The sequence below is a fragment of the Anabrus simplex genome, chromosome 1 (assembly GCF_040414725.1).
Source record: "Anabrus simplex isolate iqAnaSimp1 chromosome 1, ASM4041472v1, whole genome shotgun sequence".
NCBI classification, from domain to species: domain Eukaryota; kingdom Metazoa; phylum Arthropoda; class Insecta; order Orthoptera; family Tettigoniidae; genus Anabrus; species Anabrus simplex.
In genome coordinates this window covers 1,260,700,835-1,260,716,612 of record NC_090265.1, presented here as the reverse complement: position 1 = coordinate 1,260,716,612, position 15,778 = coordinate 1,260,700,835, and the positions used below count along the sequence as shown (strand labels likewise).

General features: G+C 36.7%; 1 protein-coding gene across 1 annotated transcript in view; it reads left to right on the top strand.

Moving 5' to 3' along the window:
- The window catches only part of LOC136858261 (fibrillin-2), a 529,944-nt gene extending 514,861 nt beyond the window's left edge, over positions 1 to 15,083 (top strand). Inside the window, exons 50-54 of the mRNA XM_067137663.2 lie at positions 2,095 to 2,196; positions 7,365 to 7,511; positions 7,599 to 7,736; positions 8,776 to 8,907; positions 12,895 to 15,083. Of these exons, the coding sequence (XP_066993764.2) occupies positions 2,095 to 2,196; positions 7,365 to 7,511; positions 7,599 to 7,736; positions 8,776 to 8,907; positions 12,895 to 13,107 (732 nt within the window). The 3' untranslated portion in view covers positions 13,108 to 15,083. The remainder of the gene's footprint in view (positions 1 to 2,094; positions 2,197 to 7,364; positions 7,512 to 7,598; positions 7,737 to 8,775; positions 8,908 to 12,894) is intronic.
- Positions 15,084 to 15,778: the final 695 nt, after the last annotated feature.

The following is a 15,778-nucleotide window of genomic DNA, read 5'->3' as shown; positions in this document are numbered from 1 at the left end:
AATAATTCAATCACCATGATATACCCTATCAAAAACCTTGGATAGGTCAATAGCAACAGTCCATTTGACCTTCTCAATCTAAATTATCTGTTATATCTTGCTGAAATCCTATAAGTTAAGCCTCACTGGAATAACCCTTCCTAAACCCAAACTACCTCCTATCAAACCAGTTACAGTCATAATTTTGCAAAGGTGTCTAATATAATCAGAAAGAATGCTTTCCCAGAGCTTCAAAGCAATACATGTTAAGCTGACTGGCCTGTAATTATCTGCTTTATGATTATCACACTTTCCTTTGTACACTGGGGCTACTATAGCAACTCTTCATTCATTCATTCATTCATTCATTCATTCATTCATTTGGTATAGCTCTTTGAAGTAAACAGTAATCCAATATTTCAGATATGGTGCTAGTCCCCTACTCTACAATGACATGTAGTTTACTTCTCAAGGAATGTGTATGCCCGTATTATTCTCAACACTGAAACATAGAGGTATAGTTTCTGTAATAAAAGTAGACAGAATATGATTGGTATCACCTAAACTTTAAGAAAGGACTAGGGTTGTGCCTTTATTTATAATACCGGGTTGCTAAAAAACAATGTATACACACATTAATAGAGAATAGCTTATGTATTATTGTGAGTATTACAACAATCTAAAGTGAAAAGTTAATATCCCAGTACATAGTTTGTTGGCACAATTACAATAAGTGCTGGAACTGCGAACCATTATCCTCCAAACACTTTCAAGTATGACATGCTACACACATGGTAACAACTTCTAGAGTAACCAAAGTGATTGTTGCATAAGCAGTTACTGTCTCATGTTGTAGTTGTGCTATAATATGTGGCTTCATACTGTACACTATGTTCTTGGGAGTACTCTACAAATAAAAATAAAATGGGGTTTAATCAGGTGAACGTGCAGGGTAGTGTCATCGAGGTAGGTGAGCACATTTCTGAAAAAGTGGGCTGGGGCACTACCTTGTTGGAAGTAAAATGGTTCATCACCAAACAAGGCTCAAACAGATGGTACTATGACGTGGCCAGTAACCTACCTTCAGAAAAGAATATTGATAGCTTGCAGTTGACATTGAGTCGCGAAATATTGACTGCTTGCTTAAGATGAACATGAGGATTTTGTGAGACCCAGAACACACAAATATGCCAGTAAACTATGTCATTTAATTTAAACTGTGCCTCTTCCAATCACACAACTTTGCTAACAAAATTTGTACCATCTTCCACCTGCGCAAGGAAACATTCACAAAACTGAATTCTTACACCTGCATTGTCTTCATTCTATGTGTATAACCACAGCGAAATATGACACATTTGCCCTACTCAAACATGTTTCATGTGGACAGAGGACTCTTCACTTGTGACTGTATAAGGCTAGCCAGATCTTCTTACCCATCCCATTCAAACTTACCCTGAAGGTAAGCAATGGTTAGGTGTGTTGATGGTTCACTTCCGTATTCCTGCCTTCATTGTTGCTGCACTTCAGAGACATTCTTGACTATCCAGTACCATTTCAGAATGGTTTTTCGCTACTCAAATGAAAGACATGTTTGCGCCATGGCTGTACTTTCTAGAATGATTGCAACACATCACTTCAATTAATGTTTGCCATCACAACACTGTCCGACTCGTTGGCTGAATGGTCAGCGTACTGGCCTTCATTTCAGAGGGTCCCAGGTTCGATTCCCGGCCGGGTCGGGGATTTTAATCTTCATCGGTCAATTCCAATGACCCGGGGGCTGGGTGTTTGTGCTGTCCCCAATATCCCTGCAACTCACACACCACACATAACACTATCCTCCACCGCAATAACACGCAGTTACGTACCCATGGCAGATGCCGCCCACCCTCATCGGAGGGTCTGCCTTACAAGGGCTGCACTCGGCTAGAAATAGCCACACGAAATTATCACAACACTAATGCTATCTGCTCACAAACCACTGTACTACACATTCAACCTGTAGCCAATGTCATCTTGAAGTGTATCACACATTATAACATGTTTCAATGAGTGTATGATTGTTTTTAAACATATTAAACACTTTTGTCTTATTAAAGAATGTACTTACAGGTTAGTGCTGGTTGTTCTGGAAGTCCCTGTGCATTTGGATGTACTACTGTGGGAGGAAGTTTTATATGTGGTTGCCCAGCTGGTTATCAACGCATTGGTCAGGTAAATATGAGTTTATCTCTAGTGATTACTATTTTGAGTAAAAAGAAAGAAAGGACATATAAACATGTGAGATAATCTATATATATAAAAGAACTTGTCCTGACTGACTGACTGACTGACTGACCGATTCATCATCGCCAAGCCAAAACTACTGGACATAAGGAAATAAAATTTTGGGGATACATCCATATTAACATGTAGGTGCTCACTAAGGGAGGATTTTTGGATATTCCATCGCTAAGGGGGTTAATTTTTAAAATGAGTGTATCTATATCTCAATACTTAAAAGGTTTACAGAAGTAAAAATTGGCATTTAGAATATCCTTTAAAAATAAAGAAACACATATTTTTTTGTTTTCGGAAAATCCAAATAGGAGGGGTGGAAAAGGGTGAAAAATAAGTTGAATGCCTTTAATGAGGCTACTTATATTTCAGAAACTGAAAGTATTACAGACCAGAAAATTAGTATTTGGGATCTCCTTTAAAAATAAAGAAACACGTATTTTTTTGTTTTTGGAAAATCCAAATAATGGGGGGTGAAAAGGGGGTGAATTTTGAAAATGAGTGTATCTATATCTCATAACTTTAAAAATTTACAGATGTAAAAATTGGTATTTGGAATCTCCTTTAAGAATAAAGAAACATGTATTTTTTGGTTTTCAGAAAATCCTAATAGGAGGGGTGAAAAGGGGTGAAAAATGGCTGAATGCCTTTAATGAGTATACTTATATCTCAGAAACTGAAGAATTACAGACCTGAAAATTGGTATTTGGGGTCTCCTTTAAAAATAAAGAAACGTGTTCTATTAGTTTTTGGAAAATCCAAATAATGGGGGGTGAAAAGGGGTGAAATTTTAAAATGAGTGTATCTATATCTCAAAACTTTGAAAGTTTAGAGATGAAAAAATTGATAATTATAATCTCCCTTAAAAATAAAGAAGCCTGTATTTTTTTGTTTTCTGAAAATCCCAATATGAGGGGGTGAAAAAGGGTGAATAAGGGGTTGAATGCTTTTAATGTGGATACTTATATCTCAGAAACTGAAGATATTACAGACCTGAAAATTGGTATATGGGATCTCATTTAAAAATAAAGAAACATATTTTTTTGTTTTAGGAAAATCCAATTAATGGGGGTTAAACAGGAGTGACAAATTGGGGTTAATTTTTAGAAAGATTATATCTGCAGTATATCTCAGAAACGTTAAATGTTACAGACATAACATTGATATTTGGAATTTGCTTTAAAAGTAAAGAAACACGTATTCTGGGAAAATCCAATGAAGGGGGGGGGGGGGGGGTGAAAGAATTGAAAAATGAATTGAATTAATTGTTTGTTGTTACAGACGTGAAAACTGGTATTTGGATCTCCTTTAAAAACAAAGAAAAATGTGGGGGGTTTTTTTGGGGGGGGGGGAATCATCTTGGAGAGCGGGAGGGAGTGAAAAGGAGTTAAACTCCTTTCATGAGGACATATATCTCAAAAACTGAAGATGTTAGAGTCGTGATAATTGGTATTTGGAATATTTAGAAACAAGTATTTTTGCCAAAAAATTCACTTAAGAGGGGTAGTGTGAAAGGAAGTGAAAAACAGGTAATTATGTTTATGGGGTTTATGAAAAAAAAGAGGTGAGACCAATTGATTTTACCGTTCATAATGTACTTATAAGGAGCCTCCGTGGCTCATGCAGCAGTGCGCCGGCTCTCACTGCTGGGTTCCGTGGTTCAAATCCCAGTCACTCCATGTGAGATTTGTGCTGGACAAAATGGAGGCAGGACAAGTTTTTCTCCAGGTACTCCGGTTTTCCCTGCCATTATTCATTCCGGCAACACTCTCCAATATCATTTCATTTCATTTGTCATTCATTAATCATTGCCCCAGAAGAGTGCGACAGGCCTCGGCAGCCGGCACAATTCCTATCCGCGCCGCTAGATTGGGGCTTTATTCATTCCATTCCTGACCCCATCGAATGACTGGAAACAGGTTGTGGATTTTCAATGCACTTATTCTGATCATAAACAGATCATCTTTTATCTTTCCTGGGTTCGTTTTCAAGACCTATCTTTTCCTTTGGAGAATGTTCTTAGATTACAGTAGATTCTCCTGGCATATAAATAAAAATTTAAACACATTTGAAATAAACGATAGGAATGAGATTGACCATGCAATTGTTCACCTCTATAGTAACGTCAGTATTGCATGGAAGTATGTCATTCGCATCGCCAGAAATCCTGCGCACTTGCCTGACTGCGACAATGGTGCCGGTCACATTTTCAGCAATGACAATGGCATCAGATGTAATTTACCGCCAAGTAGCCGTCTTGCATCTTGCTGTGGGGTCCAGAACAACAACAACAACAACAACAACAACAACAATAAAATGGGAGGAACTTTGCCGTAATCTCTCAGAAAATGGGTCAGATCGCAAATTTTGGCGGCTTCTCTCAGAAAACGAGTCAGATCGCAAATTTCAGCCGATTATATATAAAACGTAAAGTATCCAATTATAAATTTAGTATGATACCGTAGTGAAGATAGTGATGATAAATGGGGTGAAAGTCAGGATGTAAGTTTCATCAAGAGGAAAAGTCCTCTCTATTTTAATTACTGTGTTGTTGGATTAAAATACCTGATAGGGATCACTGTAATTACCTACCTGTAGGAAAGATCTTGAGTAATCCACTAATGAGGTTGTAAATAAAGGTTACAGACCTCTTCATAAGTTATGAGGATATTTAGAGGCTGTATTAAGTATGTAAAGTAGAGGGAATATAAGTCACAGCTAAGAACATAATTAAGGGTATGGTTCCAGTATATGGGACCTTCCCCAGGATTACATGATTCAAGAAGTAGAAAAGATTCCAAGGAAAGCAGCATGATTTGTTCTGGGTGATTTCTGAGAAAAGAATGTTGCAAACTTTGGGCTGGTAAGATCGTGGAGTAAGGAGATGAGCTACTCGACTGAGTGTTATGTTAATAATAATCTTGACCATAATGGCCAGTATTGGGTCCGTATTGTCTTAATCACAGTAAATTCTCTATTTTACCTCTCCTTCTTACAGACCATATAAAGTTCATGTCAACCTGGCAGCATAAACATCTATTACCTGAGGGGATCGCCTTGACAACTTGGTTTCACACCATTTTATAGTATTTTTAATATCAGTATTGGCATTATTGAATCAACAAGGACACGTTGATGTCACATCACAACAGTGCTCAGAGCTCAATGTTTTATCCACATAGACATCCTCATACTGTGTTTATATGAGATAACAAGATGGAATTTAATTCCATGCCACTATTTATCAGTTTTTAATATATCAGCTTTCTTAGCGGGAGCACCCTGTTTCATTAGGTCTTATTGTAATATACAAATTTTAACCTGTTTATCTGAAGAAAAGAATGAACATATTCTCAAAACATGTACTAGATATAATGTAAATGTGAATTGTAAATTCATTTTTAACTCTTTGAGAGTCAGGTTTCTTAGCCCACTGCACACCCCAAAATTTAGGTTTTTGCACATGTTTGTAAAACAACCCTCAAGAGGCATTATATTTTAATGAAACAAATGAATTTAACAAAGTATGTTAACAAGACATCAAACGACTAGTCTAAGCACAAAAATTGTTCAACATCATTTTTAGTAATGCTTTTTGGTATGATAATCCTCAAAACAAGGTACAGGACAAAGAGTTTTGTTGCACCCCTTACAATGGTAGATAGTTCTTGTGTTCCTTTTCTCCCTTCGTGATGTGTGAGCACACACATGGCACGCTCTTGAAGGTGGTCTTCTTCCTGGTTCGTATGGGGGGATAAGGGAAAGAAAATGTCGGTGAATTAGCCTTGTCGGATTATCTCCGCTAGACGGAAGACTACCAGAAATAGATGAAGTTCTTGTAGGCCCTGCTTCGGTTAGCGAACGAACAACTTCCAGTCGAAATGATTTCACTGACCTCTTGTCTCCTTTCAGAATCCTCTCAATAAAGAAGCAATTCAGTATTATCACTTCCAAGAAATGGAAAACAAATTTCTTGTACCATTTGATTTTATTTACCTTCGTTCACTTTCGATGTGGTGGCTGTAAGACCTCATCCTCATTTTCATATATCAGTCTTCACCACTTGAATTATTTCCAGATATACCTCCTACATCGTCTTCATCACTGTCTTCAAATACTGAACAATCACTTTCATCATTCATAAGAATTTCACAAACTGTATCGTCGCTTGTAAGCAAGTCAGCTCAACTTGGCGCAGCCATTTTCAACTGTTTGCAATTGACTCGCTAAAGCCGAAGACATCCACTTAAAGAAATTTCATTTCCAGTGCTCCCCATGGTGATAACAATAACCTAACGACTTCAGAAAATAGCCAACAATGTCAGGAGCTATCCGTTTTTCAATCATTGTACAAAGACATACAGTTACGAAGATATATCACTTCAAATTCCGACACGCAATATAATGTGCCATAACCACAGCGGCACTTACCGCTACATGCAATATGTTGCGCCATGACCTTCAAGGGGTTGACTAGGCAGATTATCCATCTCTCTGTTTACTGTGTGTGTTATGTTTGGAGCTGTCAATGGAAAGATGGCATGGAAGTTGACGAATAAGTTTGAATGGAATTTTTAAAAGTAGGAAAGCCTTTGCTCCAATTTGTCCTCTTGAATTCCAACTTAATCTTCTACTAATGTCATTCCATGCCATCTCTCATCTATATGGCTCCATAGCTAAATGGTTAGCATGCTGGCCTTTGGTCACAGGGGTTGTAGGTTCGATTCCCGGCAGGGTCGGGAATTTTAACCATCGTTGGTTAATTTTTCTGGCACGGGGGCTGGCCATTTCATTTCATTTCTCATTTATATGACTTTTTATACTTGAAATGGTCTACACTACTGCCTCCTGGAATATTTACCATTTCTCCTGATTGAAGACATTTAGATCATCAGTCACTGTCAACAAACTCAGATCATTACTTTAGAGCTGGGCTCAGATCATTCACACACATATACAACAGTGCAGCTATTTTTCTCATGTACATTATCCGAAGTCATATGAAAAACCAATATTTTTGCTTCAAGAATTTTCATCAGTATCATTAACAACAATATTTTGTGAATTTATTCTGTTCAATAATCACATCTTTTGTTTTTTAATAGGGCCACTGCTTATCTACAATTAACCCTGTATCACATGGATATAATGGAGAAGATATAGGTAATGTTCCTACTTACCCAATTGAGCCAGATCCATACCAGATCCCTCAAGATAAGCTTATATCCACCGAGGGCTGCTTCTCTTGCAAGGTAAGTTCTACATTAACTATGAATTTTCCAGAAGAATGTAGATTTACTTTTTGCAGAGTATTTCTAATACAGCATTGTATACTTTAGGTTAATGGAAAAGGGCGTCATAAAAGAACAATAAATGGAAAGAGAACTTCAAGGAATCCTAATTCTTACTACAACAATTACTGGAATATATCCAGTGATGGAAATGCAGTGAGAGCTTCTCAAGATAATGTGCATAATGTAAGTAATGCTCTTATATTATGTGCATGCATACATACATAGCTTTTAAATTTTGACAAACAAGTCATAATGTATCAAAAATTAAGTTCCCAGAAGGGAAACATAACATAATTTAATTTAATCAATTGTGAATAATAAAAATTCAAGAGTTGTAGGCTTTTTGAATCGTGAAATTGCTCATGTTTTGCCCCTGTGTGGCAGAGGTGTAAGTAGAGGTGCACATCTCCCAGTGCTCCACCACTGCATTGCCTTACAAAGGAGGTTTGCAGTGGTGTCTCAATTATCTCCAAGTGCTCCACCACTGCATTGCCTTACAAAGGAGGTTTGCAGTGGTGTCTCAATTATCTCCCAGTGCTCCACCACTGCATTGCCTTACAAAGGAGGTTTGCAGTGGTGTCTCAATTATCTCCCAGTGCTCCACCACTGCATTCCCTTACACAGGAGGTTTGCAGTGGTGTCTCAATTATCTCCCAGTGCTCCACCACTGCATTGCCTTACAAAGGAGGTTTGCAGTGGTGTCTCAATTATCTCCCAGTGCTCCACCACTGCATTGCCTTACAAAGGAGGTTTGCAGTGGTGTCTCAATTATCTCCCAGTGCTCCACCACTGCATTCCCTTACACAGGAGGTTTGCAGTGGTGTCTCAATTATCTCCCAGTGCTCCACCACTGCATTGCCTTACAAAGGAGGTTTGCAGTGGTGTCTCAATTATCTCCCAGTGCTCCACCACTGCATTGCCTTACAAAGGAGGTTTGCAGTGGTGTCTCAATTATCTCCCAGTGCTCCACCACTGCATTGCCTTACACAGGAGGTTTGCAGTGGTGTCTCAATTGCACACTGGGGTGAAAAGCTGGTAATTTCACAATTAAATGCCTACAGAGCTTGAAATCATAAAAATCATTAGAGAGAAAATTGAAAACTAGTTGGTTCAGGTCTATGATTTTTAAACTCTCTAATTCAATTTTGAAAGTGTATGTAAACTAAACAGCTTTGTAATGTTTATTTCTCAACATAGTATAATTAATGATATTATTTTCTAGTTACGAAAACGAAGCTTGCACAAGAAAAGAAAAGTGAGGCACCATCATGATGAGCAACAATTAGTACTTAAAGTTGACCTCTCCCAAACCAAGCATCGAATGAGAATTATAAAGCTACAGCCAGCTATCAAGGTTAGTTCACTGGTTTATTCTGTGTCTATTAGGATGATGGGATATTTTAAATTCTGCACATGGATTAGAATCGTAATTTTATTTGATAGAAGAAATAAGAAATTTGGCACATAAGTAATGTAACACTATCAACAGCAATATTTAGGTATAATTTCTTACAAAATAATAAGTTGCTGAGCTCGATAGCTGCAGTCGCTTAAGTGTGGCCAGTATCCAGTAGTCGGGAGATAGTGGGTTCGAACCCCACTGTTGGCAGTCCTGAAGATGGGTTTCTGTGGTTTCTCGTTTTCACACCAGGCAAATGCTGGGGGCTGTACCTTAATTAAGGCCACGGCCACTTCCTTCCCAGTCCTAACCCTTTCCTATCCAAGCGTCACCATAAGGCATATCTGTGTTGGTGCAATGTAAAAGCAACTTGTAAAAAAAAAAAAAAAAAAAAAAAAGTTGATAACCCTTCAATCAGGCATCATACACTACTTTTCAAAACTATGGATACATGTAAAACTGTGTGAAACGACCTGTGTGGGGAATCAAAAATTTGAAGAACTCTCCTTAATCTCTTTAGCTACTCGCGCTCAGTTTTCCCCCTTTATTACTCGCGTGGGGTCTTTAAGGCCTCCGGGACAGTATGTATTGAAAAAATACTCTAATCACAATACAATTGCATCTTATTTTACTGGAAACACTGCACCACATTAAAAAGCATGTTTACAAGAAATCATTACTCATAAAGTAACATTAAGTTCATGACAGTGTTCTTTTTCTCACATTACACACACTTCTCACATATTTTCTTCATGTGGTCTCCAGAGACACGTTCCTTGCTTTTTTCACATCTAGTTTTTATTTTCCTGTCCTTTGACCTGGGGTAAATCACGCATCTCTTTCTTGAATTGTCTGGCTCCTCTATATCTTCCCTGTCACCATTATCTGTACATAGTCTTTTCTTGAGATTTCTACGCAAGCTAGGTATAGCAGCACGCAACAACAGCCATGGTTTAATGAGTTCTTTCACCAGCTCTTTCAAAAATACTCTCCTTGGCATGTTTCTCTCGTAGCTGGAATTGAATTTCCATACAACGAAAGCATTGATACCAACCACATTGAAGAGATGGTAGAAAACAACGAGTGTCCATCTGTTGGTTTGTCGTGCTACGTTGTAAGTTTGGCATAACTTGTCATTTGTGTCTACACCACCTTTTGTGCTGTTATAAAACAGAACTATTTCCAATTTCTTCTTCTCAGCATATCTGTCATGACGCATGCTGGAGATCAGTATTGCCGCTCTTTGATTGCTGAATATTTCACAGTCTGGATCAGAATCAGAAGCAAATGGGACATCATTATCATCTTCTTCTTCCTCTAAAAGCCACTGTTAATATCCTGTACTTGACGACTGTGCCTTCCAGCTATATTCATCTGAAAGCGAAATACAAATCGAAGTAACCCGGTAATATGAGAGAAAATCAATAACACATCACTCTATTTGCTGCACTGCATCACATGTCAAAGTAGAAGCTCCTTATACTGTACGTTATAGGCTTACTTCTTGTATATTAACAATTCCCAGACATCACAAGAGGTTCAGATGCTGGCCCAAATATGTGTATGACACGTTCACATCATCAAAACTAAATAAATAGTTAGTTATAAGCAATATGTGCCAGGATAGGAAAAGAGTTACCTTACTTTATTTTCATACATAATTACTCGCGTGGGGTCTTCCAGGCCTGGTCACTGCTCTCCACTGAGTACCTTACTTGGCAACAATGAGCCAACTACTGAACTGAGCTCCACTCCCCACTACATGAAGCTATTGCATGTGTCAAGGTCACGCGTAGTCACTTCGGGTAAATATAACAATTTAAAAAGGGAGTGGGGCCTCAAAGACCCCGCGCGAGTAATTAAAGGTTAAACGAACTGTTCAAGGGAAAGAACCAGTCCAGCTTGTGCCAGCTTAATCTGAGGGACATATGCATACCCTACTTGTTTAATTTTCATGAGTATAATACTGTAATTAGCTAATTGTAATATTCTAAAATATATAAATAATTAGTCATGTTTGTTGGCGTGAGAACTTCAATATTAGTTTTGTTTATAAATTACTCCACTCTCAAATAAATTGTTCTGAATTATTGGAAAAAAATTAACATTTATGTTCCTACTAGGTACATGAGATTATATCAGTCTTTTGTAACAAACTGGCTCAGAGCAAACTATGCTTTCTATAGTCCATTGTAGAAAATGATGAGAAATGTGAATAAGTTGGATGTAGATATATTTGACTGTTCACACTCTCATCTTATGAAATATGCTAGAAAATTAAATGTACTACAAATCATAATCATTAGGTAACCTAGCCTATTTGTCCTATAATACTATATAATAAGATAGTTTGATTTTTCAATACCAACTTCTCCTTTATGCCTTATGTAAACATTTCTTAGTTACATATTAGCAACTCTGTAACATGGTTTTATGCCATCAATTTTTTTTATTTATTTGTTATGCCTAACTAAGGAGCACGTGTGGACTTATTTAGCACAATGTTTCTTCTTGGCTTCCCAAAATCTCTTCATCCTTTTGCTATGCTTCTTTTTGCGTTCTTCCATCCATCCTGTAGCTTGTCTTTTAGGTTGATCAGCAAATTTGTTTACGAGATTTCTGAATTTTTGTCTGTTTTACAAGATTTCTTCATTCATACCAATTTCCCGAAGATCTTTATTTATTTCTGTAAGCCAGTTGTGATTTTTTAGAGATACTGTGAGATTTAGTATTTTCTTTGTTAGCCTATTGTTATCTATTCTGATCAGGTGACCATAGAATTTTAATCTTCTTTTTCTAGTGGTGTCTAATTTTTTCTGTTACTTGATAGATTTCCTATGATTTCCTTTTCATCCAGGTACCATTTTTGCATTTAGGTTGTAGAATTTTCCTGAGAATTTTCTTCTCTTGTTTATCAATGTTTTTTATTTGTGATCTGCCACCAATTATCAGAGTTTCTGATGCATAAAGGGCTTCTGGTTTGACAACAACATTTTGGGATATAGATTTTTTTATGTATCTGCTCCAGACAATTTTGTATTCTTTTTGTGCTTTTGTAATTCTTTCTTTGTTTGCTTGCTGATTTATCCCGTTTGGTTGTATAATTTTGCCTAGGTATTTGAATTTATCTACTTGGGAGATTTTCCTATATCTAGTGATTAGAGGATGGTTGTTAAATCCTGATCTTGTGCCTTCCATATACTTTGTCTTTTCATATGAAATTTGCAGACCTGTTCTTGCCTCTATTTCATGAAGTTTTTCAACGGACTGGAGTGCTTCTTGTTTGTTGTTGGAGAGGATTGCCAAGTCATCTGCAAAGGCAAGGCGATCAAGGTGAATTTTGTTTTTGAGAAGTCTACCAATATTGATCCCTTTAGTTTAATTTTTCCATTCTTGAACAACTTTTTCCAGAACTAGATTGAATAGTAGTGGTGATAATCCATCGCCTTCTCTGACCCCTGTTGTAATTTTGAATGGTTCTGAAATTTTTCCTAAAAATTTAACTTTCGCTGTTGTGCCTGTTAGAGTTTGCTCGATCAATTCCCTTGTTCTTCTGTCAACTTGAAATTCCTCAAGTATGTTGAATAGAGTCTGTCATTCTATTGAAAGATAAGTTTTTTTGAAGTCAACAAAGGTAATTATTATTTGTTTAGTTTTACAAATTTGTAAAATAGTTTTGAGGTTTAAGATTTTTTCTGGGCATGATCTTCCTTTTTGAAACCCTGCCTGATATTCTCCAATGAGGTGGTTGGTTTGTTTTTCTAATCTATTTATTAGGGCTTCAGAGAAAATTTTTTAGATGACTGATAGTATGAAAATCTCTCTGTAATTGTTTATATTATTATTATTATTATTATTATTATTATTATTATTATTATTTGTATTATAAACATTGAGTCATCTCCATAAATTACTAGTAATTATATTCTGTATTTGTTTCAGAATGACTTTGAGTACATCATTTCACATGGCAACAAAGAAGGTATTTTTGAAATGGTGAAGAAACATGGCATCTGGGCACTACATTTCAAGCGTCGTCTTAAACATCCTGGTCTATTTGATCTGGAAATTGATAGCCATCCTGCAAAGTTTATGAAAAATGATATTTGGGAGAAGCCGTTGTCTCTCCGAGTACGAATTATTGTTACCCAATAGAAACTTCTGTGTTGTGAAGAACAAATTTTAAGTATGAAGTTCAGTGCAGATCGCAAGGAGATTTTACTCTCTGAAAATTTGCTGCGGGAACATGATACGTTCACCCAATGAAAATCCAACACTGATCAAATAGTGGTTTGAGATGATTGTCCACACTGTGATAATTTGGTTGAAAACAATAATTGAAATAGGGATGTGTTCAACACATTGATTTTCTTAGAATGAAAATTGATTCATTTGTTAGTTGATGATGTTATGACCGGAGTTATGAATAATTATATTACTTTAATAGTTTTTCAAAACAGTCTGATTATACGAAGTTAGTGAGGTGATACGATCAAAATTCATCACTTTTAGCAACCAACAGGAGATGATCATCTAGGATATTGAGTGAAAACTGCTCTTTTTTGGGTCAGTGTTGGTGAAGTGGGCTCAGTCTTTCTACTGGCTATATTGGACTGAAAACTAAGACACATAAATGACTTTGATATACTGCCAAATTTTTTTTCCTTCCTCATTTTGTATGGTAGAATGTGCAGTGTTCCTTATTTTATGAGGTAAGGACACAAAATCAATGGTGCTAAAGCTGGTTTTTCATGGTATCTATCACGATGCTTGTGTTAGAGGAAAACACATGAAACTTTCTTTGCTCTTGATTGGTTATTTGTTTCATTAACATAAACGGTCAATATTATTACTGTTATTTTGAACTAAAAGATTTTATTTTTTGGTATGTAATGTATGCTGCCTGATAAATGAACTGATGAACAGAGTTTTGTATAAATTCTTTGCACATGAAATCAATTCAAAAGTGAAGGAAGAACCTTGTACTGTTCGCAGTTGTGGCACAGTTGTGGTTTCTCTTTAATCAAGTGCCATCATATCACACAAGTGAAATTCAAGATGGGAACTAGTGTCCAGCATAGAAATTTAGGTGTAAGGAAGTTTCATAAACACTATGGAGAGATTTATAATTGCTTGTAAGCTACCATTATTCCTTACTAGAAAGCAAGTCCTTTATGTTTTCCTTAAGTAGGTACGCAGCAAGTATATCACCAAAGGAATCATATAACAGTGCCAAAATGAACTTCCTCTTTCAAAATGGGACATTTAATCTGATGTGATTAGAACTTTTGTTGGAGGACTGAATTGCTGTTGCAAAGACAAAGCGTATGTCAAGATGAGTTTGCAAAATATGCTTTCACTTACGTGTTTCAGCTTGTGTCTGCCATCATTCCAAGAGACTTACATGAATACACTGCCATATATATATAATGAATCTTCAAAGTGTATAAAGAAAGTTGTTTTATTTTCTGTGTAGTGTTTTCAGACAAGTAAGTTTTTATAGTCTATGGTCTGTGTGCCTTTTTTTTAGAAACTAAAATTAAAAAATTAAAGGCCAGCAGTGCCATGAAATGTGGTCCAGAAATAGTCCAAAACTGTTCTTTTACTGTTCTCTTAGATTTAAAAGAACAGTTATTCGGACTGTGTTATACTTGGCCTGAGAAGATCATGCCATGTAATAAAGTATTATCACACATGTTTATTGTTTTCTTTCTTAATTTTAATATATATATAAATGAATTATTTATAACTAGTAGAACAAGATATTTGCCACGTTAATGTATAAAGCAATATTTGGGTAAGGAAAATTTTGTACAGAATTGTTGACAGACTTAAATTTTTAATAAAGCGTGATGCTGTTAGATTAAGGACTATGCATGTGTGAATTTCACTAACTGTTTTGCTTTTATATATTCCTGTTTGTGCCTTCTTTCATGGGTAGTATATTTTCTAACTAAGGAAGGTACTTAAGTGTAAAAATTAGTGTAATAAATTACAGCCTAATTATGAGCTAACTCTCATGTTATACGTGTGTGTCTGTGCTTGCATGTGTGTGTTAATGTGTGTAACTGTAAATGTATAAACAAGCATTTTCACTTAAATGAAATACATAATAACTTAAATATTGTCAACTTTTATTCTTTTTGCCATATTTGCAAAATCAACAGCTGACCCATCATCAACAAATTTCACAAATATATAATTTGATACAAAAACTTAACTCTCACCTGAGGATAACTGAGGACTTTATTTTAGGTCCTGACAGTCCCCTTCAGTCTCAACAAATTAAATGCAAATGTTAAACTGTTGCTTAATTGCACATGCACTGCCTCTACATGAGCATAAGGCAGTAGCAATCAGCGAAGGATTGATGTTTCAATCGGTCAGTGTACGTCAACATGGGTAGACGTAAGGATGTGACAGAGTGGAAACAAGGGGCAATCGTGTTTGGCCGTGCCCATGGCCATACAGTGTGTTGAGATTCTGGATTTGTTGGTGTTTGGGACTGCTCAACGTGTCCACTAAGAGTGGTGTGGTCAGAAGAAGATCCTGAGAGGGACCGGAGACACGTTTCACGGCTTGTGAATCAAAATCACTTCCAAACCCTGACAGGAATTGCTGCAGTCAGAGAATGAAGGTCCATCCCAACCTGTTAGCAAGAGAACATTACGACGGGAACTACATGCAATGGACATTTTTAGTCAGTCACCTCACAAGAGGCCATTGCTCACACAGGTACATAAAGCTGTGTGTCTTCAGTGGGCTGGAAGTCATCAAACATGGACAGTAGCCGACTGGTGGAACGTAATGTGGTCTGATGAATCAC